The 25,687-nt window shown below is 47.7% G+C and overlaps 1 protein-coding gene and 1 long non-coding RNA gene across 4 annotated transcripts; both read right to left on the reverse strand.

The window, feature by feature from the left end:
• Positions 1–8,960: 8,960 nt before the first annotated feature.
• On the reverse strand, positions 8,961–12,727 carry LOC120645180. The gene is made up of 2 exons (XR_005664167.1): positions 11,957–12,727; positions 8,961–9,142 (listed from the first exon to the last, which is right to left on the reverse strand). It is a non-coding gene; the product is annotated as an uncharacterized LOC120645180 (long non-coding RNA).
• An 8,164-nt stretch (positions 12,728–20,891) lies between these two features.
• Positions 20,892–25,106, reverse strand: LOC120645181 (magnesium/proton exchanger 1). Of its 3 annotated transcripts, none has more exons than XM_039921956.1 (10): positions 24,911–25,106; positions 24,493–24,690; positions 23,800–24,237; positions 23,530–23,705; positions 23,158–23,276; positions 22,909–23,051; positions 22,403–22,527; positions 21,739–21,955; positions 21,515–21,644; positions 20,892–21,412 (listed from the first exon to the last, which is right to left on the reverse strand). In XM_039921956.1, the coding sequence occupies exons 3-10, from the start codon at positions 24,152–24,154 to the stop codon at positions 21,115–21,117; spliced, it is 1,563 nt and encodes a 520-aa protein (XP_039777890.1). In that variant the 5' UTR covers positions 24,155–24,237; positions 24,493–24,690; positions 24,911–25,106; the 3' UTR covers positions 20,892–21,114. The 3 variants fall into 3 exon arrangements, with proteins under 3 accessions (XP_039777890.1, XP_039777892.1, XP_039777893.1); XM_039921958.1 differs by having other exon boundaries at positions 24,493–24,673; positions 24,911–25,104; XM_039921959.1 differs by lacking the exon at positions 24,493–24,690.
• Positions 25,107–25,687: the final 581 nt, after the last annotated feature.

The raw sequence follows: 25,687 nt of genomic DNA on the forward strand, positions 1-25,687 counted from the left end.
GTCTTTACCGCTTCTTGACTCTTCAAGCCGATCTCGATTCCCTGCATATGTACCAAGAATCCTAAGAACTGACCGGCCGATACGCCAAAGGCACATTTCTTCGGGTTCATTTTGAGCCCAAACATCCGAGTTCGCTCCAAAACCTTACGCAAATCTTCCAGATGCCCCCCAGCCGATGTGGACTTGATCACGACATCATCAATGTAGATTTCCACCAGCTTGCCGATGAGATCATGAAAAATGTAATTCATGGCACGTTGATACGTTGCACCGGCATTTTTCAATCCAAAGGTCATAACCAAGTACTCGAACAAGCCGACTGCGTCTGGTACTCTGAACGCGGTCTTGCTTATATCCTCCAGGGCCATGAAGATCTGGTTATAGCCGGCGTTACCGTCCATAAAGCTCTGCATTTTGTGACCGGCAGCGGCGTTGATCAATGTTTCTGCCACGGGCATCGGATATTCGTCCTTTGGCGTCGCTCTGTTGATGTCTCTGAAATCCACGCAGACTCTCCATCGGCCATCCTTCTTCTGTATAGGGACCACACTAGAGATTCATTCTGCATACCTACATGGCCTGATGAACCCTGTGTCCAACATCTTTTGCACCTCTTTCTTGACCTCCTCCAGGACTTCAGCCTTCATCTGCATTGCTCGTTGTTGAAACGGCCGAAATCCTTTCTTAAGCGGGAGCCGATGTTCGATGATGCTTCTATCCAGACCAGGCATTTCAGTGTAATCCCACACGAAACAATCCCGGTATTCCCTCAACAGTGCTATCATTGGCTCACGCAGGCTCGGGTCTAACTTTTTGCTGATAAATGTTGGTCGCGGCTTATCCCCGGGACCGATATCAACTTCCTCCAAATCGTCAGCTGATGTAAACCCGTACCCCAACTTGTCGTCGCCTGTAAAATCGACTGTGGACGCAGGCGACTCGTCATCATCTGCCACGTCGACAGCAAACACGGGGAGATGACAAAAGAAAATTTTCGGCCGACCGCACGGGCCGGCCGTCTCTATATTACCCCTCGAAACTGAATGCTTATTAACTAACCAACTGCCAGAACAGGCAAAAGTCTGTCCGCAATGTAACAGTTTCGACTCTAAACAAGAATTGTCTATTTTTTGGGGCCGGTCGCTGGGATCAGCCACTCTAAACCTGCTAGGCTCCGTAGCGTGCCAAGATGTATTTATTCTGTGAGGCTAGTGGATAAGACCAGCCTCAATCCGTTTTTTGTCGCTTCGATCCGATCACAGTCTTCCAGCGCGATCCCTGAGATCGACTCTTGCCCTTCCGCGTCCTAGGCGTTCATGTCTGCGAGCGAAACCTCGCTGGAGTCATCTGCACGGACCACCTCCACTTCATCGCCATCCCATTGGACCAAACACTGGTGCATCGTGGAAGGAACACAACAATTGGCATGAATCTAATCCCTCCCAAGCAGCACTGTGTACGTACTCTTACTATTGATGATGAAGAACGAGGTTGGGACGGTCTTGCGGCCAACTGTCAACTCCACATTGACGACGCCCTGTGCCTCCGACGGCTGGCCGTTGAAATCATTGAGCATCACGTTGGTCTTGATAAGATCAGCAACAGAACGACCCAATCGGCGCAGTACTGAGTACGGCATTAGATTGACCGCAGCGCCAGTGTCGACCAACATTCTGTTCACAGGCTTGCCGTCGATGAGGCCCTTGAGATATAATCCCTTCAGGTGCTTGTAGCTTTTCTCCTTGGGCTTCTCGAAGATAATCGGCTGTGGGCCAAGATCCAGCTGCGCGACGGCCAATTCCTGCGGTTGGGGCGCCCGAAACTCTGACGGTAGCACGAACACCATATTCATATCAGCCGATGGCTTTCCATCGGCTCTTGGCTGCTTGGGGCGCCACTCCTTCCTTGGAGGGCGCCTTTCCACTCTTCGAGGGCGCCTGACCTACTCCGCGAGATCCGGACGTGCTTTCCTCAGCACGTCGAGGTACCTTGCTTCTGCCTCTTCGAGATTGCGTAGGCGCTGCACTCTGCGCTTCTGTGAGCGGCTGAGCTCGTCAGGACACCATCGTGGACGATGATACTTATCTTCCCCTTCTAGCTCAAGATCATCCTTGGACGGCCGCTCAATATGGTCGTCGTGACGTGCTTTGGGCCCCAAGCGCTGGAACACCGACGTCTCGCCTGGCTGGCGTCCCCGAGGCCTGCACTCCAAGCAATCATCGATAGTAGGCAATCGGCTCATGCCGGAATTCCAACAGTACCTGAAGAATGGGCAATGCCAGTGGTCGCGTATAGCCTGGCGCCTCCCCAGCGTCCTCCCTGTGCGGTGCTCATACTCCTGCTCTTCCGATTCATATCGGCGGCGCAACTTGTACTGATACTGGTATTTTTCCAGAAGCCGATTGGAAGTTGGGAGTTGATTGCAGATGTGACGCACTTGTTCTTCAGTAACATGCTGCTGCTCCGGCTCGTCTTCATCCTGGGGCCATTTGCCAGAAGCGGCCTCTTTCCTCTGCTCGTCACGGCGGCGCATGGGTCCCGCCATGTTAATCTGGAATGCCAAGTTCTGGCCCTCGGGTCTAAAATCCGACAGCTCCACCACATTAGCTTGTGGGAATGGTTGACTGCCCACCTTCATCGTGTGTTGGGCCAAAATTAACCGGCCTTGCTCGATAGCCGATTGGATCTGCCGATGCAGCTCCTTGCAGTCGTTCGTGGCATGGGTGAACGAGTGGTGCCACTTGCAGTACAGCCTCCCCTGCAACTCTTGCGTCGTCGGCAGTTTGTGATTCTCTGGGAGCTTTAACTGCTTTTCCTTGAGCAGTAAGTCGAATATCTGCTCTGCCTTGGCCACGTCAAAATCAAAGCCCTTCACAAGCCCTTTCTGTTTGACCCACTTGCACGGGACGGGGTTTGCCCCCCGGATCCACTCTGCCATAGCCACTTCTTGTTCCCCGCTAGAATCATCAGAATCATCTGCTTGGGCCATATTCACATGGCGCTTGAATTTTTCCTGGTACAAATCAGGGTGATAGTATTCACACGTCGTGAGCTTCTGTACCATATGCGCCAGAGAGGTGAATTCTAACTGAAAAGCCAGATCCTTGATCAGCTTAGCGAGCCCCAGGACAGCCAAATCGACTGCCTCTTTCTCTGTGATGCGCGATGAGTAGCATCGATTCTTAACCTCTCTGAAGTGCTGCACGTACTCCGACACACTTTCCCCTCGCTTCTGCTTGACTTGGGCTAGGTCAGCAATCCCGGCTTCAGCAGCCTCTGAATGATTCTGGGTGTGGAACTGTTCTTCCAGCTGCCTCCAGGTGCGGATCGAATCTGGGGGCAGTGACGTATACCACCCAAAGGCTGAACCCGTAAGAGACTGGGAGAAGAAACGGACCCTTAGAGCATCCGACACTGAGATCATTCCGAGCTGCGTTAGGTATCGGCTCGCATGCTCGATAGAGTTGGCCCCTTCTGAACCGCTGAACTTGGTGAACTCCGGGAGCCGATACTTGGGTGGTAACGGGATCAAGTCGTAATCACTTGGATACGGCTTAGAATAGCCGATCGCCTTTCTCTTGGGCAGGATGCCAAACTGGTCCCTTAATATTGCACTGACCTGCTCCACACTCAGAACTCCTGGGGCCGAAGGCTCAGCACTCGGCCCGGTAGCATACTTCGCTAGCCATGCCTGTTTCTCCGCATCTGCCCCTGAAGCTCCTGTACCCACCAGATGTCCCACACGCGTCGGACTGATGATGTCAGGTATGTACACGCACGTGTAGCCGTGCGGGATCTCCTTAGGAGGCTCGCTCAGGAACTGGCCTTCTCCAGGGTCACCGCCAATCTTGTAGACGATGTAGATCGGCGAACCTTGCGGTCCTGGGGTTGTGAGCGAGTATGGCAATGGTGGCCTAGACTGAAGTGAGGCCTCTCCCCTGTGACTCCCCAGGATTGGTCCCGATGGGGAGTACTGGTTCTTGATCACTTCCTGAACGACACGATGTGCCACACGCTCGAGCTCATTCAACAGGCTCTCTGAGTGCCAATGAAGCGTGTGAGCCACCATGTAGTTCATCTCCTGGCGCAGGGCTCTGGTGCGCTCCTCTGATGGTACGGACAAGTCAACATTGTCGAGAGCACCTTCAGGTGAGAACCCCTTCCACCTGATGCCGTGGTTGCGGGTCCTCTCGAAAGAGGCGATGAGATCGGCTTCGAACTGAGCTTTGACCTCATCGTATTTCTGCTTGTGTTCTGGAGTCAGCTTTTCATACGTGACAGGTTTGGTGACCGGCGGAATCGGTGCTTGGTCCTGAGGTCTTGTCATCACTGCGGTGGGCGTTGTTGCTGATGAGTATCCCACCGGGCGTGTCAGAATGTGTTGTCGGTCAAAACCCACCGCGCGAGTAGCGACAGGCAACACGAAGAGCCGGGAGGTCACCGGGGCGCTAGCAGGCACTGCTCCCTCGTCAACGGCCCGCAATCCTGGCACACGCCGCGGCTTTCTAAGACGCAGGGCGTGCCACCTGACCTATACCCGATCAGGAAGGTGCGATCGTGCTTGCGACGATTTGCCTGCATACACAAACACGTGAAACATAAGTCCGAGCCGTGGTCGGCTCCCCGGGACGACTCTTGCATCGGCTTTAAAGAGCCGATCGAGCCCCGGTGTCAGATTGGATATGCATATCCAGATGTTATTGGATAAAGCAAATAACTACAAAATTGCTTCAATTAAATCTAGCTAATCTAATCCACAACGATAAAAGCTTCACTGCTAGATAGGAACATTCTACACGTAATTAGGCCTAACAAGCATAATAGATAACCAAGCCTTAACCAGAAAAGAGGCATAAGAATAAGCGAAAGCCGATTCTCGGATCAATCCTTATTAAGATCAAAGCAAAGCATCTAATACGTCGCCAGATCATCCAACCCGTTTGCAAGGCCTAACCTAGCAGATATTAAGCAAATTCTTAAGTATAAGAACAAACCATAACAGATTAGATCTACTAGATTCAAAAGAAGCAGGGTGTCATCTCTACGCGACTAATTCCTATGCAACGAGAATTAGTATAAGATTAAAACATGATCGCGCAGAGATGACATGATGTTCGTAGATGATAGGCAACAAAAGCACAATGAATCTACTAAAATTCATGCTACGAAAATCAGGATAACTAGTACTACTCGCCATAAACAACGCTTCAGTACGAGTAATACCAAGGTAAAAGCAAGAACAACGCTGCCCTAATCGCAAGAAGCGATCAGGGCAGCATGGCGCTTACTTGGATGAAACCCTAGAATTAGGGATGGCGGTGCGCCAAGAGTTGTTGTTTGCGAAACGTGATGACGTTTTTCTTTGACAAATGTCATAGAGTACATATTTATAGTCCGGAGACTTGGAAAACAATTTAAACTAACGTGTCCATATCGGACTCTAACTCAATCTGAACTAAATCTAAGGATACATGGCCCACATGGCCCAAACGCTCACGCAGGAGCCGATTCGTAAGCTTGCTTTAATTTCTTCATTAAGCCCAACTCACTCGCGGCCCATTAATTAACCTGTTAATTTATGGCGATAACAGCTTCATGTAAGAGCATTTTGGTCATTTGGTCATATGCCTATATATGTGTAGGGGTTGTGTAGGCAACCCACCTCTATGGCTATCTCTCATTTGGAGGTCCACTCACTTGTTTTTGAGACCTAGAGTTTGAGAGAGAAGAGTGAATATTTGTTTTGATTTTTTTTGTCATCTTAACTTTGTCTGTGCTCAAGAGTGGCGTGTAATCGGACCCCGTGGAGTAATCGAAGATAAAATTCATGTCCATATGTGTAATCTCAAGTGCTTTTCTTTTTAGGCATTTTTCGTGTATTTTTGGTGTGATTTTCGATTCACGAATCCTATTTTATCTTTTCACAAACTTCTTTTTGGATCTGTTAATCCTTGGAGCTGCGGACCTATGGCTCGAATTTCATTCGGGCCGGCTCAGCGCCCACGGCCCACCCGCGGCCTAGCGCGGGCGAGCAGGCTGGCTCGGAGCTTCCAGCCCAGCCAGCACAGGGCACGTGGCCCATATGGCCAGCAGGCCGACAGCACCTGCAGGCCAATCGGAGGCCAAGGGCCTGCTGCAGCAATCAGGTTTGATTGGTTAGCTAACTAAATTCCTTCGGTGCTATTTTGTTTAATCTTTGCTTGCATGCTTTGGTCAATCATATAGTTAATTAGCTTGCTGACTAAATGAACTCTTGTGCTTGATATTTTTGTTAGCTTTTGCATGCTTACTTCATTAGTTCTTGTTGCTAGTCTTTGAATGCTTAATTAAAAGGACTCTTTTATAGCGGTTTAGTTCTAATCTTTTTAGTGAGACTCTTGATTGGCTTTTTTGATAAGCTGTGCTTCCGCTTGACTTTGAATTCGGCTAATCCTTGGTGATTCAGCACATGTTTAATCAAGTGAAGTTTTTGTGGTAGCTTTTGCTCGAGTTGTTTGCTTCCGCTAGTGTCGAGCTTTTGGCGTTTCGACTAATCTTCTGTGTCCGCTTTGCGTCGAGCTTTTCCTAACCGTTGCTAGAGTGAGCTCGTCACGAGTTGGCTCGTGTCACCTTGGCGGTTAGAAGAGAGACGTGTCGGATTAAATTTGGGACATAGGTCTTGTTCTCATCGAGGAGAATGCTTTAAGGTCTCCCATTCACTCCCTCCTCTCTGGTCATCCGTCCTGGTCCTTCACAGCGGTGTAACACCCAAAATTTAAATTTGTTTTAAATTCAAAATAATTTTATTCAAATGTTGTTTGTGTTACAAAAAACTTCTCTTCCTCTCCCTTTTTTTTGGCCCAGCCCACCTTTCCCTGCTTTCTCTCCTTTTCTTTTTCCTGCACTCGGCCCATCTCCTTCCTGGCCCAGCACAGCCACCCGAACGTCATCGCCCCTCTTCTCCCTTCCCTCTATAAAGGGCAAGCACGAGCCGCCCCTCCACCCCTCCTCTCCCTTCCCTCTATAAAGGACAAGCACGAGCCGCTCCTCCTTTCGGAATCACTCCCCTGCACTCTCCCTCGCTCTCTTTCTCTCGCCGCGTAGCACTGTCGCCGCAATTCCCGACCCGACGCCACTGTCGTCGATCCGCCGCCTCGTTGTTCCCTGCTCGCCACAAACCGCCGCCGGAGCTCCGCCTTGAGGTGAGCAAGGTAGCCCCCTTGTTTTCCCTCTCTCCCTCACTCTATCTCGCCAGCGATTGCTCATTACAGAATACTCACCTTGCTTACCTCTGCGTAGGTGCGTCATTACAGAATAAGAGTTGTGCTCAAAAGTAAGGTTTAACGAGAAGTAAATGCTGGAAGTGCTGGAATGAAATAGATACTTAGATGTCTCCTAACTTATAACTCATAATTAGGGCATACGAACTATCTATCCTATTCCTTAGCGCATCTAGTGTCAACTTTTCGAAAAACCCAAAAGTTTCGCAGTTAAGCACTCAAATAATCACCCCCCAGTGCAATTAGCTCTGATACCAGCTGTCACAGAACAGTTCAAATAATACTGGTCAAGTGCCATAATTAACAACTTAAGCTTAAACCCCAGCTTCTGCACTCAACCAGTACACCCATACTGCCTGCTGTAACCAGGATCGGTTACACGGGAACTCTCGCCAAAAGACAAGCACAGGTGATTACAAGCAAAAGCAAAGTTCAAATTAATTTACAAACAGAGATTAACACAGGCTTCCGAAATAATTTACAATAAAATTTTACAATCCAGGGTTACATTTCAAACATCAGAGTTCAAACACCGCGAAAATAAAACAGAGTTTAAAACAGAGACCCAAAATACAATACGATCACTGCCATCGACGACAAAAGACGAGCTTCACATCTTGCCCACTGATGTGAGGCCAATCTGCCCGTACTTCATGGAGAAGACGGGACCCACTCGATAGTCTAACCCGGAGGAAGAGGCTGACCAATCCAAGACGCACAGATCTCCTCGAAGTCTTCCGGAACACAGCCTGCTCAGAAGGGGTACAACCAAAACCCTGAGTACTCTAATACTCAGCAAGACTTACCCGTCTATGGGTATAATTAGCCCATTACCTAGCCATGCAAAGCTCTTTGGCTCTGGAGTTGTTTTGCGGAAAAGCTACTAATACTGAATCCTTACTTTCAATATTTTAGCTCCAATTGATTTGATAGCTACAAACTAGGTTCGCCTATTTCTCTAGAGCATATATGGTTGATCATATTACCTTTTAGTAACATACAACTCAACATTTCCATTCCAATCTCATTCCACTTCTTTACTACGATGTGACAGAGAGATCAAGGTTCTTATATCCACGAGTCACGGCGAATCGATCCGATTTAACCTTGCAAGGTGGACCTAACTCACACGCCAAGTGCGACCTCGTCGAGTCACACCGAGCAACCGTTCCCACGATTACCCCGAAGCCTAAATCAAGCCCGTCAGCACCCGGATGATGAGCCCCGCACGTGCGAACACCCGGTGAACCCATGGACGACTTCACCATCCATCATCCCTACCCAGCACCGCAGGTCGAGAATCAGAGTTCGACACAATTTATGTAATTAGCTTACCGGTTTCGACTACCTCATACTCCCGGCATGTGGTTAGTACTGTTCAATCCTCGATCAAAAGTGCCAACAACGGTACGGTCCTCAATCGACACAGGTGGAGTCTCGGTTTTTCCTTTATTCCATTGTCATGTCCAACTTTCCTCCACCCGGTCTCCACTTTCAATCATACAGTACTCTTTTCCCATAACCTTCTGAAATAACTACCCTGTATCTCGCGGGTGACAGGAAATCACCCGTCTTCTACCGAATCTTATTTACGCATAGCAGTGCTATCGTCCTGCACATACTAGTAGAGACACTGGAGTAATCTAGGGATTATGCATCTAGGGTTCCATACAACACCTAGAAACTTAATGCACAAGTACATAATTTAATAACACTTTGTAAATTTAAAGTAAGGGTTATGCTTCGAGGCTTGCCTTGCAAGTCAGCGGGGTTAACAACGTCTTCCGGAGCTTGCTCAACGGCTTCCTCGATCTGCTGCTCTCCTGTTGGTGGCTCCTGGACCGGCTCAGCAACTAGCTCGTAGACGGCTTCGTTCGCGGCGTCTACACGTATGAAAAAGGATGCAGTGCAATACTTAAAATGGTGCAATGAAATGATATAAGTGTTCATGATGCAATGATATTACCGAAAGAAGGATTATTTGGCAGCGCAAAAAGGAAAACTGCGGCTAGGAGCGAAACACGTGCAAGAACTCAACTTGCAGGCATGAATAAAGCAACAAAATTTTACTAGCATGGAAATACATTGGTGTCACATGCAAGAAAAATTTTATTAGCCTTTATCGCAAAAAGAAAGTATTTATTTTGCCCCTAGCCACATAAAATGTGCACAACAAAGATTTGCAACCTACACAAAGCTTTTACATGTGAAAATTTTTCAGTGAACTACACAAGTGAAGAGTAAGCTACTGTAAAAATTTCATAATTTTTAGAGCAATAGAACAACTGATATAAAATAAACTAGCTTAAATACAAATCAAAATTTTAGCAGGGGCAAAATTGACATTTTACATGCATGAGTATTTTTCCTCTGAAGATCATAATCTAATCAAACCAACAAAATTTAGTTTGAATTTTTCACATTTTTCTATATTTTTCTACACATTTTCAAAGTTTTCAACCGAAATAAATTATAAAGAAAACCCTAAAGGGGGCTGACAGCCGGGCCCCACATGTCAGTGGGAGCCCAGCTCCCCTGCTACATGCCATGGCCGTGGCCATGACCACGGGCGCACCGCGGCGGCGGCGTTCCCCGCCGGCGGGGGCCGGCCGGCGGCACGGCGACGCTGGCCCACGGCCAGGGCGGGCAGGAGGCCCCGGGGCGCGCGGCGGGGGCATGGGGCCCTGCGCAGGTCGGCATCGCGGCGTGCGCGCGCGGCGCGCAGAGCGCCCACGGCGACGTGGCGGCGAACCGGCGGTGGCAGCACTAGTTTCAAGGGGAAAAAGGGCCGGGGAGCACGAGGGGCTTGCTGGGAAGCTCACCACGAGTTCGAATCGGGCGGAGGATGGCCGGAGAGTGGAGATCGGCGTAGAGGGCGGAGCTCCGGCGAGGATGGCAAAGGCGGCCGGCGGTCTGGAGCTCGATTCGGCCGGCGTAGGGCTCAATCGAGCTCATGGATGGTTGGAGGAGGTAAAGGGTGAAGCTAGGGAGCTCGGGCGCGAAGGATTCGAGCGGGGCGGCGAGGGGATGGCCGGCGCGACGAGCTCTGCTCGCGTCGGCTCGGTGTGTGCGTGAGGAAGGAGAAGGGGATGGAAGGGAGGAGAAGCTTCCCGTGCTCGCGAAGGATAAGGGCGGCGCGTGGAGGGCGAGGTTCACCGGGATGCTCGACGCGTGGAGAGCTCGCCGGCGTCCAGGCGCCGGTATGGGCGTCGAGCGCGTACAGTAACGAGCACAGGAGAACAGTGATCGTTTGACCGATTTTTTACTCAACTTTGACTATCCAAAACTCAAAGTTTCATATGGGAACATGAAATTTGGTCAAAATAAAAGTTGTAGAGGAAAAAAAATCTACAACTTTCATTTTGGGCGAAAGTTGATTTGGAGCTCGGATTAGGGAGAAAAACGAGAGCAAACGTAGCTAAGTCGATGTTTACTATACGAACTCGATTAGCGCTAATGACGGTGATTAGCCTTAATTAGCGATTAAGCACGATATTAGCGTCAAGATTAACACCGGGGTGTTACACCCCCCCCCCGGCCGGGCCTGGCGACAGCATGGCGTAGGCCGACGAGGCGCACACGGGCAGAAGCAGAGCTGAGAGTACCGCGCGCTGGTCATGGCCTCATGGGCACGTGGTGGCGCTCCGGCGAGCCGCGGAGAGCAGCAGTGGCGACGTGCCTGCGAGGACGGGGGTGGACAGTGTTTGAAATGCCGACCGGGTGGTCGGTATTTCAAATACCGTCCACCCCCTGGGTAACTGACAGCCGTCCGATGGGAGATGTGCGGGCGAGATCGGCCGCGTATTTCAGTCCCAGAGCTTGGCATCCTCTATCGTCCCTCGTCAGGCAGGCACGGGAGCTCGGCGGCAACACCATGGCGGCGTGACGCGGGGCGTGCCGCGGCAGCTAAAGGATCCCGATTGCGAGCCCCGCCGGTGTAGGTCGCCGCCGGGCTAGCGGCAGCCTCGCCGTCGCATTCGTAAATCTTGCGTCACAAGATCTTGTTTCCATGGCCTGCAATCGCGCCGCCGGTGGCGACGATCGACATGGAGCAGGAGACGGCAGCGAACTGCAGCGCGTGCGTGTGCATGAGAAGTTCCGGCCGGCGGAACATTCGAGCTGCGCCGCCTCGTCGGCCAATTGTCCATATTGTCCATATTGTCCAGAATGAAGCGGAGCTTGATGCCGCGCGCGTGGCCATGGCCACTTATGAAGGACCGAACAGGCGACCAGAATGGGGTGAATGGGATCCTCAAATCCAATTTCAAAAAACCGGAGAGAAAAAGTCCCTAAAGCACCTAACTCACTGGAATCAGAACACGCTCGCGAAAGCAAAGCGGTGAGAAACTCGAAAATATCAGCTGTGCAAATTCACGAAAACCGAGCAAAGTTGAACCACCGAGAAGAAGCCACTCCAAGAACTCGAGCAGAGGGGTTAGTGCATAGTTAAAGAAAACTAGAAGGACATGAAATAAACACTAGCAAGCAAGATCATTAACTAACTAATTTTTGTTTTGCTTTTCTCTTTAATTTAGCTCCAACAAAAGCTAATTAACAAGATAAGACTAAATTGAGCAAGAACAAGGAATTACTAACAAGGGACAAGAAAACACTAAACAAAAGGAAAACTAATTAACACAACCTAAAACAGGAAACAAAAGCCTAGTGAACGAAAAGAAGAGGGAGACACAGCTCACATCGTTTCTTAATCAGCCGGGGCATTTTACCGAGCATCTTGTGTGCATAGTGATGATGCTGCTATCCGGGACGAGCTTTCTGGTGCTGGGTTTTGCTGCCATGCCTGCAACACAATCAAGAGCCAAACATACACGAATACAAGTATCACGAAGTCACAAATCTAATTAGCTTGTGCTAGCAGCCGGCCAAAAAAAGAACAATTTTGTTGATGCACGTGCACAGGCTTTGTTGGCAGGAAGCTTGACAGCGCTTGCTCCTGAACGCAGCTTGCTGCCCTGCGTGCCTGTTGCCTTGCCAAGCCTGGTCACCTAGGACGTCGCTGGGATCCCCGCGCCTGGTGCCAAGGCCGGTAGCTGCCTGCTTCTGGCCTTGGCTGCCATCGCGACCTGCTCAAGCCAGATCGAGTCCCGTGAGCAGAGTCCAACACAGGGACGCCGTCGTCGCCTGGGCTCTGCAGCGCGCGCAGGCCGCCCTGGCCGCGGCTGCAGGAGCCGGCGGCCTCCCCCTTGCGCCCCGACGAACCTGCGAAGAAGAACAGAAAAACAAAACAACGGGGGAAACAAAATTCCGATAACAAGACAGCACGATTTAAAGCAAATCAAACGCTCCGATGGCACAAGGAGGGTTGGGCCTCCTTTCCCATTGAATTCAAGTCCAAGATTTCAAGAATCCATGGAGAAACTCTAGATCTAGACAGAAGTAGAGTAGAAAGGGGAAGAGAAGGGGGCGACAGGAATGAAAAAAAAAAACAGCGGTGGAGAGGGTCACAGCCCTCTGTTTCTTATCCCAAACTCCTCCACTAAAAAGACTAAACTACTTCTAGACTATTAAACATATTTAACGCACAAGCAGGAGCAAAATTGTCCAGATTTTTATAGACGCATCGGACGGGCACAGCTTCTCTTCGACTTCCCTTCGCCTCGAAGCAAGCTCGAAGAAGATGCCGCGTGCCCTCCGCCCGAACCTTGACCGCGCCAAGTCCGCCCCCCGATTTTGCGGCCGAAACCAGGAAACTAGCCACCGCTGATGGTTTTGAGGCCCAAACCATCGAAACCGCCCATCTCCGCTTGGCCGCCACGCAACCTCTCTGATACCGGCACGTGTCGGACCTCCCGCCGCGCCTTGACGCCTTCGAGTCGTTCGCGCGCACCCGCCGCACGGGCCGTCTATTCGACTCGCCATCGTCCTCGCCGACTCAGCCCACGTCGCCGCATCCTTCCTTCATGCTTCCTCGTCGATCTGTGTACCATGTGGGCTGCCCGTGACTCCGCCCGGCATCTTCGGGTCCCTCGGCCCAAGTCTACTCGCGTTCTTTCCCGAATCTTTCACTTGGCCTTCACCTCGCGCCGTCGACCGTCACATCGCACCCTGCACCTGCACTTCACAACCAAGGCAAGCATCAACATGCAACGGTTGTCAATCACTCATCAGAACCTGGGCGCGACCACCACTGGTCCTCAGCTCGCCGGGCAGCCGTGGGCTCGTGGCTGCCGCAATGCAAGCACTCGATTCAAGAATGGAGGTCTCCGGGAGGAGGGACATGACCGAGAGTAACCCCCTCGACGCGGTGGCGCTCCGGCGAGCCGCTGAGAGCCAGCAGAGGCGCCGCAATCGCGGCGACCAGGGGTGGACGGTGGCTGAATTGCCAACTGGGTGGACGGTAATTGAAATACCAGCCACCCCTTGGGTCATATTAGCCGTTGGATCGGAGATGGGCGGACGAGGATCGGTCGGGAATTGCAGCAGGGGAGCTGGTCGTCGTCGCTGGTCATGCGCGGGGGCTGCAAGGAGCCATGGCGGAGGGGCCAGGTCGAAGTCTGCCGGAGCAGAGCGCGATGCGGCAGCGAGCCCCAACGATCGATGGATGGCGATGGCCGCCTGGCAAATGGCAGCCTCACCATCGCATTCACCGAGTCGAGAACAATGTAGGAGTTTCAGATCGCCGGCCAGCTTCAGAGCTCTTCTTTGGTCATTTGATCCGAATCCGATGTGGAAGGAAGCTTCAGACAAGCATCATTGCCAGGCGAATCCGGTGCCAACTGCTTCAGGAGCCACTGAATTGAAGAGAAGATCTCTAGCTAGCATCTGTGTCTTCCCATGTCTGTTCCATTGTTTTCCTTCAACAAGCAAGGAAGATAGAACCCATGTTGTTTCCTGAAGAATCTTCATCATTCAAGTCTCGAACAAAGTACCTCAAAGATCGATCATACGTACGTGTGATTGATGTGATACAAATGCATATGGCTAGTTGGCTACTGGTGCGAACTAAACACGGTGGATTTTGTAGCAGGTAAACAGTAGACGACCAATTGATCAGCTGTTCTGAATGACTGACTACATCATGCACTTACGATGAGGAGAAGAAAGAAAAATCCATAGGTTTCCTTATGACAGTGCTTAAATACCCTTGCACTTCTATGGACACGAATCTGGGCATACGGCCCTAGTTTTGAAATACATCTCTGCTTTACCCTTAAATCTCATAGGATATTGGAGATAAGCAAATAACTACCACGACTACTATGCACTTCCTCAACGAGACATTTAACACCGTGGGAGATGACTATGCTACAAGAGATGTTTCTATTCAGCTGTCTGTACAGGAGTCCATTCTCTCTGTGCCATTCAAATTTATAGTGATATCTTTTATGCCATAAAAAATTAAGTCATCCTTCACTACCAACGGAATTTGATCTCCATCCCTTAGATACCATTCTGCTAAAGCCCTTTCCTCTCTTTCCAATAAAAGATCTCACTGTCACCAGCATAATGCGGCAGACCCGCTAGTGGCCAAAGCCGCCACAGTGGCAGGTCGGCAGTGATACTGTTCATGCCCATGCTTTACATTGCTCGGCAGCAAAGAAAGGCGTCCCCTGAAATGAAGAGGAAGCAACGCTCGCTTACTCTTACAACAAATGGAGCTATCGGACCATTCAATTGACCTTATATCGCTGAATTTGTGAATCTGCTAGTTGCAGGCTCTAAATATGAGGAAGAATCAGAGTGGAGGAACATCTCGTGCAACTTTAATTTCGTGATGAGCCGGCCGCGGAAGGAGTAGGGATGTCAATTTTATCCAAAATTCAGACATGCATTGCATAGAACTCTGTTATCCTTATTGATCTTTTATGCCGGTGGCCCTCTTCTTCTAACTCTTATCATATAATCATGTCATGTCATATGAAAGATGTTTTTGCTCAAGATTATGACTCAAAGGTTTCCTTGGAAAATTTTAATTAGGCAGTTCATAGTTCATACGTTCTCCATGGGCAACAAAACAATCAGTAGATGATGGGCCCAGCTCTTTGGACTAGTAACTAAAAATCATGTTAATTTACAAGATAACTGCAAACATGATACATGGAGTAATTTATTGCAAAAAAATCGTGTGTCAAAATCTTGTTTGGTGATTTACTTCAACAACCTACCATCAAATGGTATAGCAAGTTGGCAACTTCTGCTTGACACAAAGGACAGTGTTTGGAATGGCGGTACATCACGAATCCATTGGGTGCTCTTGGAAGTAGTAATTAGAATTTCAGAGATTAAGTGATGCACTGATATTGTCGCATCTTTGTTTTTTGGCTTTGTACTTCCCCAAACCAAATTAATTTCTCTGTTTTCCTATTTTTTACTAAACTCACAGGAGTTCTTGTTGCTACTTTTGATCCGAGATTCAGACCTGAATTAGTTTTCCTAATTCTGTTCTCCAGCAAAGACTGCAGAATGAAAGACTGTATGAGTATGTCTTCTACGTTTTTCAAATAACCCCTAATATTTGCATGTATGTCCCGGGCCTGAATCAGCTCATCCTCCTGGCCGTCTGCCATCCCTCCGCCGCCCGCCCGGCGTCGCCGCCATCCTTCCAGTCGCCTATTACCCGTTCAGCCCTTAGCGCGATCCGTGACCATTGGAGCCGAGTCGAGCTGATGGCTGGCAGCTCAGGGTTGATGCAAGCGTTAGTGTACACTCTGACACCATCCATTGCACTCTGCTTTTTCTTTAACAAAATCGATATCTGCTGCTCTACTCTACTTTTTTGCCCCTAGATGCTTGCGTGTTGATGTATCATCATACAGTCAAGACCCCAAGTTTGGGCAGCGGACGGTCCGCCGCTGCTCTGCCTCAGCGTGCAGGGCACACATCGCGGCGTGCCGCGTGTCGGCCTCGCCGGCGTCCATCCTCATAACACGCATCGGCGATCCTCGTTCCGCACGCGCGCCCTTATCCGCAGCCGTCATCGTCGACCTTATCCCCTCTGCCGCGTTCCCCTTCTCCTCCTCTTCTTCCTCGTGCACGAGCCGAGTAGAGCTGCTCTGTCGCCGCCCTGACCAACGTCGCGCCGCCGTCCTCCGATTCCGCGGGCCAGAGCTTGCCCCGCCTTGTCCTCCACCTCCCTCGTTCCTCATCGAACTCGATTGAACCCAACCCCGATCGGAATCGACTCCGCACTGGCCGACCTCCATTGACGCCGCCGCGAGGAGCTCCGCTGCCAGCCTTGATTCGTCCTCTCCGGTGAACCTCCCCTCGATTCCTCACATGGGGAGCATCTCCTCCTTCTCCTCGCTCGATTCCCCTCCTTACCCGGCCTCCTCCCCCTCCGTGCAGGGCCGCCGACGAGCGCCTCCGCCCGCCGCCGCCCAGCGCCGTCGCGCCGCCCCCTCGTCGCCGTTCTCCGCCCGCACCGCCGCTGGTGAGCTTCGCCGCCCCCTGGGACACACCGTGCGCGCCTTCCCTGCTCCTCTCCGGCCCTGCTTCGCCGCACCGCCCGCCGCCCGCACGCCATGGCCGCGCCCACGCCACGGTCAAGGCTCGGCCTTGCCTTGACCCAGCCTGGGTGGGCCACTGACCCGTGGGGCCCGCTCATCAGCCTCTGGGCTGGCTGTTTTTGGTGGATCTAGCGTTTTCAAGTGTGTTTGTTTGAGCAGCAATTTTGCAAAATCCATAGAAATTCGTGTATAGCTCAGAAAAATGTGAAACTTGTTTTGTTGTATTCATCTAGCTTGGATCTACTTAGAAAAAATATTGTTTTTCATGTTATCTTGCCGTAGATTTATTTATAGTTTTATCTTTCAAAAGCGAGTTTAACGCTTAGTTATTCGAGTTCTGCTCTAAAAATGTCAAACAAAATTTTGCTAGACTTCTTGCGAAGTGTTCTTTCCAGTGGTGACAACTTGTTCATACATTTCCTAGCTGTGTATTAAGGTTTTAGTGTGTTTCTATTTGCTCTGTCTGAAAATGGTTTAATGTAGAACTTTTTGCTGAAAAGTGATAAAATGGTGAAACTAGTTTTGTTAGCTTTGTTTTCATTCTTAGTATCTGTGGTAAATTTCTTGGATTTGTTTAGTTAAGTTTACATACCTTTTCTGATTTATCTTGTATAGGACAGCTGAAGCTTGTTGTTTTTGTAAGTAATTCTAGGAAAATCCTTTTACTGCAAGTCCAATTTTCATGAGTTCCTTGTAATGTCCTCTACCTGCTCAATTTAATTTATGATTTATGCTTGTGGTGTAAGTCATTTCTTAATTCTCGCTCTAGTTCGTTGCTCGCATGTTCTTTGGTGATCGTTTGTCGTCGCATGTGTTTGTATTGTGTATCATCACATTTTGTGCCATTCTTTCTTCATGCCATATCCTCTTGCATAATCCATGGCATCAATCTAATGCATACGCATCACTTCATGCATTTTAGTGACCGAACCATCGGAGGTCGAACCTGTGGAGCCCACCGAGTCCGTTGAGCCTGAGCCCGAAGTCCAGTTCGTGGTCGAGCCCGAAGCTAACCAAGACAAACAGCTAAGCATGATTCCTTGCTCCTATTTAATCTGAGTTAGTTATCTCACTGGGTAAGGTTGGGTTATATAGTATGTATGTATTGCATTCTTGTACCTACTTTCATGCATTAACTTTCCTTGAATTATTATCCATGTCCTTGCCACTTGTTAGTCAATTAATTACTTAACTTGACTAGATGCTTAGCCCTGCTTAGAATACTTATATCGCTTGCTAGGAAGGAATGTCTTGGAGTATCACACTGGCCGATAATCCTTGATTGCACTGGTTCGTTGGGGTAATATTGGAGTGGTAGTACCGAGATTCGAGCGGAATGGTAGGGCCTAGAGAAAGCAGTCATATGGACATAGTCCGCTTGAATTGTTTAAGGACCGTCTGTGGATGCCATCGGCTTTGAGCAACTTTCTGTACTACCACATATCCAAATAATGGTACGGATGAGTCAATTACCTCCTTTGACTTGATCATTGAGGACCGGTCCTAAATGCGTGGCCAAGGAGCTATGTAGAGAGGCTTAGGGGTGTCCCGGTGGACCTAAGTGACTCTCCGCACAAGCTAGGCGTACCCTCAACGGTTGAGCCTTGTTGGGAACGGTTGACGTGAGTACCCCTTTGCCCGACGTGATCAGTTGGGTGAGCCGCATGGTCATCGCATCGTGTGGGTAAAGTAGTACACCATTGCAAGGTCTTAATCAATTCGAATTACCGCACTCTCGGTTATGAGCAAGCTCTTGGTTCGTCGAATTCCTCATAGAGAGTTTCGGTTATGTTGGTTTTGGTTCATGTCGCATCTATGATCATTTATATTTCATATCATGCTTTGAACCAACTAAAATTATCTGGGGTGGACAACATTAATTAATTTTGCTAGGTGATAGTCCAAAGATCTCATGCTTATACAATAATTATTTAACCTTAAAGCTTTTACTTGAGCCATTGCATGATCCTTGTTTATTTAATCGCGTAAGTCTTGCGAGTACCTTTTGTACTCAGGTTGCTTTCTAAACCTAGTTGCAGGTGAGCCGGAAGTGGTGTTCGGTCACTTCTACCCCGCTGATCCAAGTGCGGGGGAGGAGTAGGTCGTTGTGGCCGTGATGGTGTCCTTGAGCAAGACATCATCATCTTAACATGTTTTTATCGTAATTGAGTTCCGTGAGAGTATGTAAATTCAACAAACTTTAAAGTTTCTGTTTAATATGCCGTTCGTGAGCTCAAGGCTTGTAAAGGAAGGTTGAACCCACCTATATCGAACTTGTAATATTAAGTGTGTAAAATTGCTCATTGTGGATCATCGGCAATGTACGTGCTTGTATAACAGTACGTGTGCTTAATCCTGGGCATGTGGCACACACGTACCGGGACTACCGGATTTGCGATCGTTTTAGGTGAATTGTGTTGATTAAGTGCCTATAAGATGAGAATTAACACGTGGCGTGTCGAGAGACGGACACATGTTAACTCTCATCTTAATGGATTAATCAATAATTTTCACCTAAACCGAGTGCAAATTGGGCGGTTCTCACACATACGGTCATTAAACTACTGGTTCCTCGAGTAGTAATTGGGTGATAATTGATTGGAATTTGAGGCCTGTTTGGCTGTCGACTGTATTCGGTAAAAATTCTCTCTTCTGAACTCTGTTTTTTTTTTGTCTGAGCCAGAATTCAAACATAGATTTGTTGCAGTCCCGCTCTTGCAGTCCCGCTCATCAGTACTGTTCTTCTCTGCTCGTGGTACTCTTTTTTACTCTCTTGCGGCACACAATCATGCTGCGTCACATGGAAGATGTTTTTTCTCGTGATTATGAACTCGATTAATGGGTGATCTGAGAATTTTTAATTATTTTCGTAGGAACAAGAGTAGTCCATTCATTTGGCCTGCGTGTGTACCAAAGCAAGGAATAGATGATGATTATACCTCAGCTCTTTTAGGTGACTAACTAAAAGGTCATCTCAAATTTGTGAAGCAGCATCAGAATGCTATCCCTTAATAAATACCACACATGTTCTCATTTCCGCTCCTATTAGCAAAATGTGATGTTGGTTCAGCTGGCTACCACTTCCATGAGATATTGAAGGTAGACAAATCATGCCAGTGCTATCGGTTTCTTCCACATTACAATATAATGATGGAAGATCTATCCCTAAGCACACTCTTAAAATTATCTATGATCTGAATGCAGCATTTTACCTCTTACTCTCCAAAATTGTCAGCTTCAAATGTACAAAAATTGAACGAGCAACATCGCTTTGCAGTGACAACATCCAGAGTAATATTAAGATTTTCATGAATACAGGTAAAACTGTAGTATGAGCTGTTCCTTCTGGGACACAACCTTTATTTTAATGGATTTTTTCTTATCACATTTTTCCTCATGTTCATTTACAGCGTACATATACTTCTCTTTTCTAACTTACATCTTGCATATAAACAGTCTAGTACTCAGTACTCAATAAAAAATTAAGTGCTTCAGACTATTAAAGACGAATAGTAGTAATAATAGTTTATAAGACATTAAAGACTATCTATATACACTCCAACTACTAAGGCCAACATGATTGTTCATTGCAATCAATAGAAGTAATTAGAACTGGCTTGGTTGATCATAGAGGTGCTGTCTGAGAAGTGTATCAGTTTGTGTGTATGAAACTATGTTTCCCCATTCATAAATACCTACTATAAAAATCTTCATCAGTGCCAGTTCCTGACTCTCATCCGTGCCAGTTATCCAACCAGCATAACAGAGGAGACATCAACACTTGCAAATATCCATGCCAGTTGTGCAGCCAGCAAAGATGCATAGTATCCTACTATCCTATTGAGATTCTTCACGCGATGTTGGTTTCTTGTCCTTACACCATTATTAATCATGTTGCTAGATTAAGTGAAGACTATTATAGGCTTTCAACAGTACTGAAAATGTCATTAGAAAAGTTGTACTGAAAGTGAAGTTAGCATTTTAGTAAGAAAACTTGGCTTCAATCTTATTTTTCTCCTTACACAGTCATTGGTGGTATTCGCCCAAAATGTATTGTCGGCAAAGACGGCAATCGACAAAGATAGCACAACTTACATAACAACAACAACATAGCCTTTTTCCCAAGCAAGTTGGGGTAGGCTATAGCACAACTTACATAAGTCTCAATATTACATGGTGTATGATTATATACAAGTAGCACTCACAACAATTAAGATTCAACAATTGTTCAACTATACAACATATTTTTGGCTTAAATAATCATTATACAAATCAAGCATCTATACTATAATTCCTAATTTCACCTCCACGCTTTCTGTGTGGATGTGAAGACAAACAGTAACAAATATGAAAAAGAAAAAAGAAAATTAACCACCAACGTTTTCATCCTATATTATTCCAGAAACTCTCAAAGAAGAAAATACAACAAAAACAACCCAAAGGGCCATAAAGTACACTGATGTCGCCCAAGCCCATAACCTAGGGCCCCCAAGCTCAGCACCGAGTACAATGCGACGGAGAACCAAAACCATGATACAGCCGAACGATGTTGCAAAGAAGATTAGAAGGGAGAAGCTCAGGCCAGCAGCATTGTCTATGTACAGTGGTTCCTGGTAGACAAAGAAGTTGTACACTGTGTCGATCAACCAAGGGATGCCAATGCCAACATATATGTTCACCGAATTACTGCAGCAAGGGACTTTGTCAGTTTATTCAGCTCCAATTTGAGGAATCATTTTTTTTAAGAAATGTATTGAACTGATTGGAGAAGAAATGTGCAAAATAAACCTGCAAGTGATGTTGGCTATAGCAGAGTCTGCGGTGACTTGACGCTCTGCAGCTATCTTGCTAGCAACTAGATCTGGCCATGAGGTTCCAGCTGCTAGTGCTGTAAATGCTATGACATATGAACTTATTCCTGGACAGAAAAAGTAATTTTTCATGTCAACAAGTGCAGCCACATCTTGGTCAGAAGATCGAATGATGAAATTTGTGTAGGGGTATGTTCTAACCTGTGACGCAGCTTATTTGGTCTGTAAGTTTAGTAACACCATAAGCAATACCACTTATTAAAACCAGGGAGCATATAAAAGCGATCCAGCCATGCGCAATGTGATATGGGGGTACAAAAGCAAATAATAGTTTCCAAGGTACAATGAGCAAGTTGAAAAATATTCTGGTGATCCTCAGGTAGATGGAATCCATCTTCCTTGACTCGGGGCTCTCTAACTGCATAGGTTCACCAAATCAATTAGTAAATCAAAAAATATCAAATAAATGTTCGGTAAGTGTAAGTTAATATTGGTGCATTTTGAAGATTGACAAAATGGCTATTGTTTAGATGTAAGTCTTATTGAACTAGAGATAAGATGCATTTTGCCCAAGTTATCTGGAAAAACAGGGTACAAAAAATAAATAAATATCAGCTTAATAAGGTAGTGGGCAACAAATTTACCTTGGCAGCACATAAAAATTACTGTTATCAATTGTGTGCAAAATAAAAGCTTTGAGCATACTTAGTTTTTGTACAGTGATTGTTATGCTGACAGCAAAACATATATTAAAAGTTTAGCCACATTTGTCCAATAACTGAAATAAGTATTCCACAAGGAATGTTTAACCAAATGCAAACAGTAGAAAAAAAATATCAGGCAGAGCAAGTTTGAATTAAGTTACATTAAAAGCGCTGAGAAACTGTCGCCACCATATAAAAAGCCACGATGTGTCCTCTTGCGTGTTCTTCACAGCATCATTCATTGTTGATGATCCCTCCATATCCTTTTCAGGAACTTTACAATACTCTACAAGTGTCCAAATTCCAAAACGTAGAAGGAATTAGTTCCAAAATGATATTCCCCTACTGTTTCACTAAAAATAGAACGAATATTTTCAAAATGATGGTCAACAAATATTATATTAGAAAATAATGATATTTCAAACTTCCACTGGGAGGACAATAAGAGCAATAATGTAACGAATGCAAACATTGCACATAACTACTAGGGTGCCAATTCACAAGTAAATTGTAATCATAAAAATAACCTTAGATTGAAACTACAATTATACAAGATAAAGTAGCACTTCAATAAAATGCTTAATTCAATCCCTTGTACTCTAGCTAGTTGTGACGACACCACAGACTATTTGGTGATGCGCTATAAAAAAATCAGGAAGTGACATACCTGCATTATGGTAGGAGCCATATATATCCAGAATGTCCTTGTCAACGCTTATAGGGAGTGTGTCACTAATTTCATCACAGTTGTCATAATCAACTGAAGCATTTTCTTCTGGAACCCAATCTTCAGGCCTATAACTTCTGACACTGATTGCAACAAATTGAAATTACAAACATAAGCAATGTGCACACTTGTACATGATCATAAGAGAAGTTAGTGAAGGGAAGGTAGTATTTGGGATCATGATCGTACAAAGGGATTGATACATATGGCCACCGCTTATCTTGCGCATATACGTGGAGCAGAAGCAATCCATACTGCAAGACTGTCAGCAAGGCCTCCCAGAGGGTGATTACTCCAGGTGTCCACACCTTCATGCAGTGTAAAGTACTCATTGTTACTACATGTCCTTTCATAACAGAGCTATGCATTCAGTAGAAATTTTTGAAATTGCAATGCCAGTGTCTTTTGAATATCTAATTCGACATATGAAAATGATGTATGGAATCATCATGAATAAATTTTATAATCTTATTGAAACTTATAATAGAGACTGTAGGTTTGATGTGCATTTTTGGGAAGTGTGAAAACATCGCCTATTTGGAACAGAGGCATATGGCATACCTCTAAGATAAAATACAGCCAAATGTATGCCCAGAAAGACCAGAACAGCTCAACGAGCCAAACGCCCAAGTCTGAGATCTTTTTCTTAGAGCCTGCCCTTGGCATAACCACACAGACAGCATGTATTGGGAACATATCAAATGCAGCAGAACCCACGAGAGTGCCCGGACCTAGACCTGCAAATCGAAAATGCCATATTAGCTAGTGTGCTACACTCTAGTATTGTTACACTGCAAAGGTTCACCGCAATTATTAATTAATTCACAATACCTCCTGCTGTCAGTTGACCCAGATTACGGATTGCGTCGATTGTAGCCAGAGAGATCTGAGGGAAGCTGGTGCCAAAAGCAAGGAGAGCGATGTCCGCTATCGTGTAGTTCCACACCTTCTCTTGCTTCACAACAGGCATGTTGGTGTGTGGGTCCACACTGACCACCTCCCTGGAGTGCTTCATGATCTGCTCCATGGATTTGAAGAACCGGGCAGTGATCGCGGATAGCCCGATGAAGCAGTACGCAAGCGCAACCGTGTAGAGAGTGGCGCGGACACCGTTCGAAAGCAAGGTCTCGCCATGGAACAGCAGGTAGGCGCCGTCACATGCAGATGGAGGATCAGCACCCGCCATCACAATGTTTGACACCACCTGAAGAGCGCTGCAGCCGAAAGACCACAACTTTGGGAAATACTTTCCTAGCTAGCTGTCAGCCCCTGTTGCAAAACAATCGCCAACGATTAAAAAAAATGCATCAGCAATATTGGCAAGAAAGTTATGGATTGACTCATGAGCGGCACCAGCGGCATATATGTTGGCCATGGCAAAAGCTGCAGATTCAGTGGGCTGAAGGACAATGGAGGGTGACAGGAGAGGGCAAGTTTTTTTTCTTCCTTCTTAATATATTGATCCGCAGTTGTCCTGGGCGTTCGAGGAAAAAAAAATAACAGGAGAGGAGGGCAAGGGCGCACCAATGGTCCAGCCGGCGACCGGAATCCCCGCAAACCACGGCGGCGCGTGGAACCAGGCCGTCGGCTCGGTAGCCTTCGTTTCCCCCTCACCGGCGGCGCGGCCCCCGGCGCTCTGCTTCCTCTGCCCAATCCAGGCCACCCGCCGCGCAGATGTTGCGGATCGGGGAGAAGGGGGGAGGAACTATAGAGGCGAAGAGACTGCAGATATGGGAAACCGAATTGGCAGGTACTACTTCAGAAAAAAAAATTGCATCTTTTATAGACGAGACAAACCTCCCCCACCCCCAACTTCTTGGAATGGAAAAGAAAAAGGCCAAAAAACGTTGCCCAAGAAATCGGGAGTGGGAGGCGAAAGAAAAAGGGAACGGATGCCATCCATCCAGGAGATCGCAGGAGAGGAACGGGCAGGGCGTCTTACCACCAATCAGATCAGCGTCGGCCTTGCGTTTGGGCTCCCTCTCCCGTCTTGCCACCACTCAGCCTCCCCTGACTTTTATTGTTGGCTGCTAGTACTGCATTTGGACTGGTGGCGGGGGGCAATGCTGCTACTTGAGCGACACACACACACACAAAAATTGTGCCGATGACTAGTAGTGGCTGTGGGCAGCCGCAGTAGCTCGCCGTCGCCGGCGAATAATGTTGGAAGGTTTCTGTGGTGGAGCTCGCTGTGCTCATGTATGTCGCGTGGCTGCAATTGCAGATCGAGGAGAAAATTCCGGACGCCGCTTTCGCCGTCCGTCCACATCACGTGACTAACGTGACCATACCTTCTCTGTAGTCTGTACCCTGTCAGCTCTCTCCCCGCCGCTTCTCTCTACGCCCGTCTACACGTTGTCCTCGATCCGAATGCATCGTGCCCTGCAGAGGTCAATTTGGAGCTCTATCCAATCGTTTCGGCCACAGCGAGGCGGATGCTCGATTTGTGAAGGATAAGCCGTATGCGACATGTTCCATGCAATTTTGATGCCCTAATTTGTACTGGGGACAAACAAATAATAAATTATGTGCTTCCTTTGAGCTAGGCCTCGCGAAAGGGTCTCTAGCTGATTTAGTTAGATGGCTCCGGTAGCATTCTTCAGGTTCTAAGTTTGGTTTCTGATGGGAGCGAATTTCAGGTTGAGATTAAAAAAAAAATCTCCCTCGCCGGCCAGAGAAGTCAGGGTTCGAAGAATATTTTTTCGACCGTGAAACCGAG

This window comes from Panicum virgatum, chromosome 8K (assembly GCF_016808335.1).
Source record: "Panicum virgatum strain AP13 chromosome 8K, P.virgatum_v5, whole genome shotgun sequence".
NCBI lineage: Eukaryota > Viridiplantae > Streptophyta > Magnoliopsida > Poales > Poaceae > Panicum > Panicum virgatum.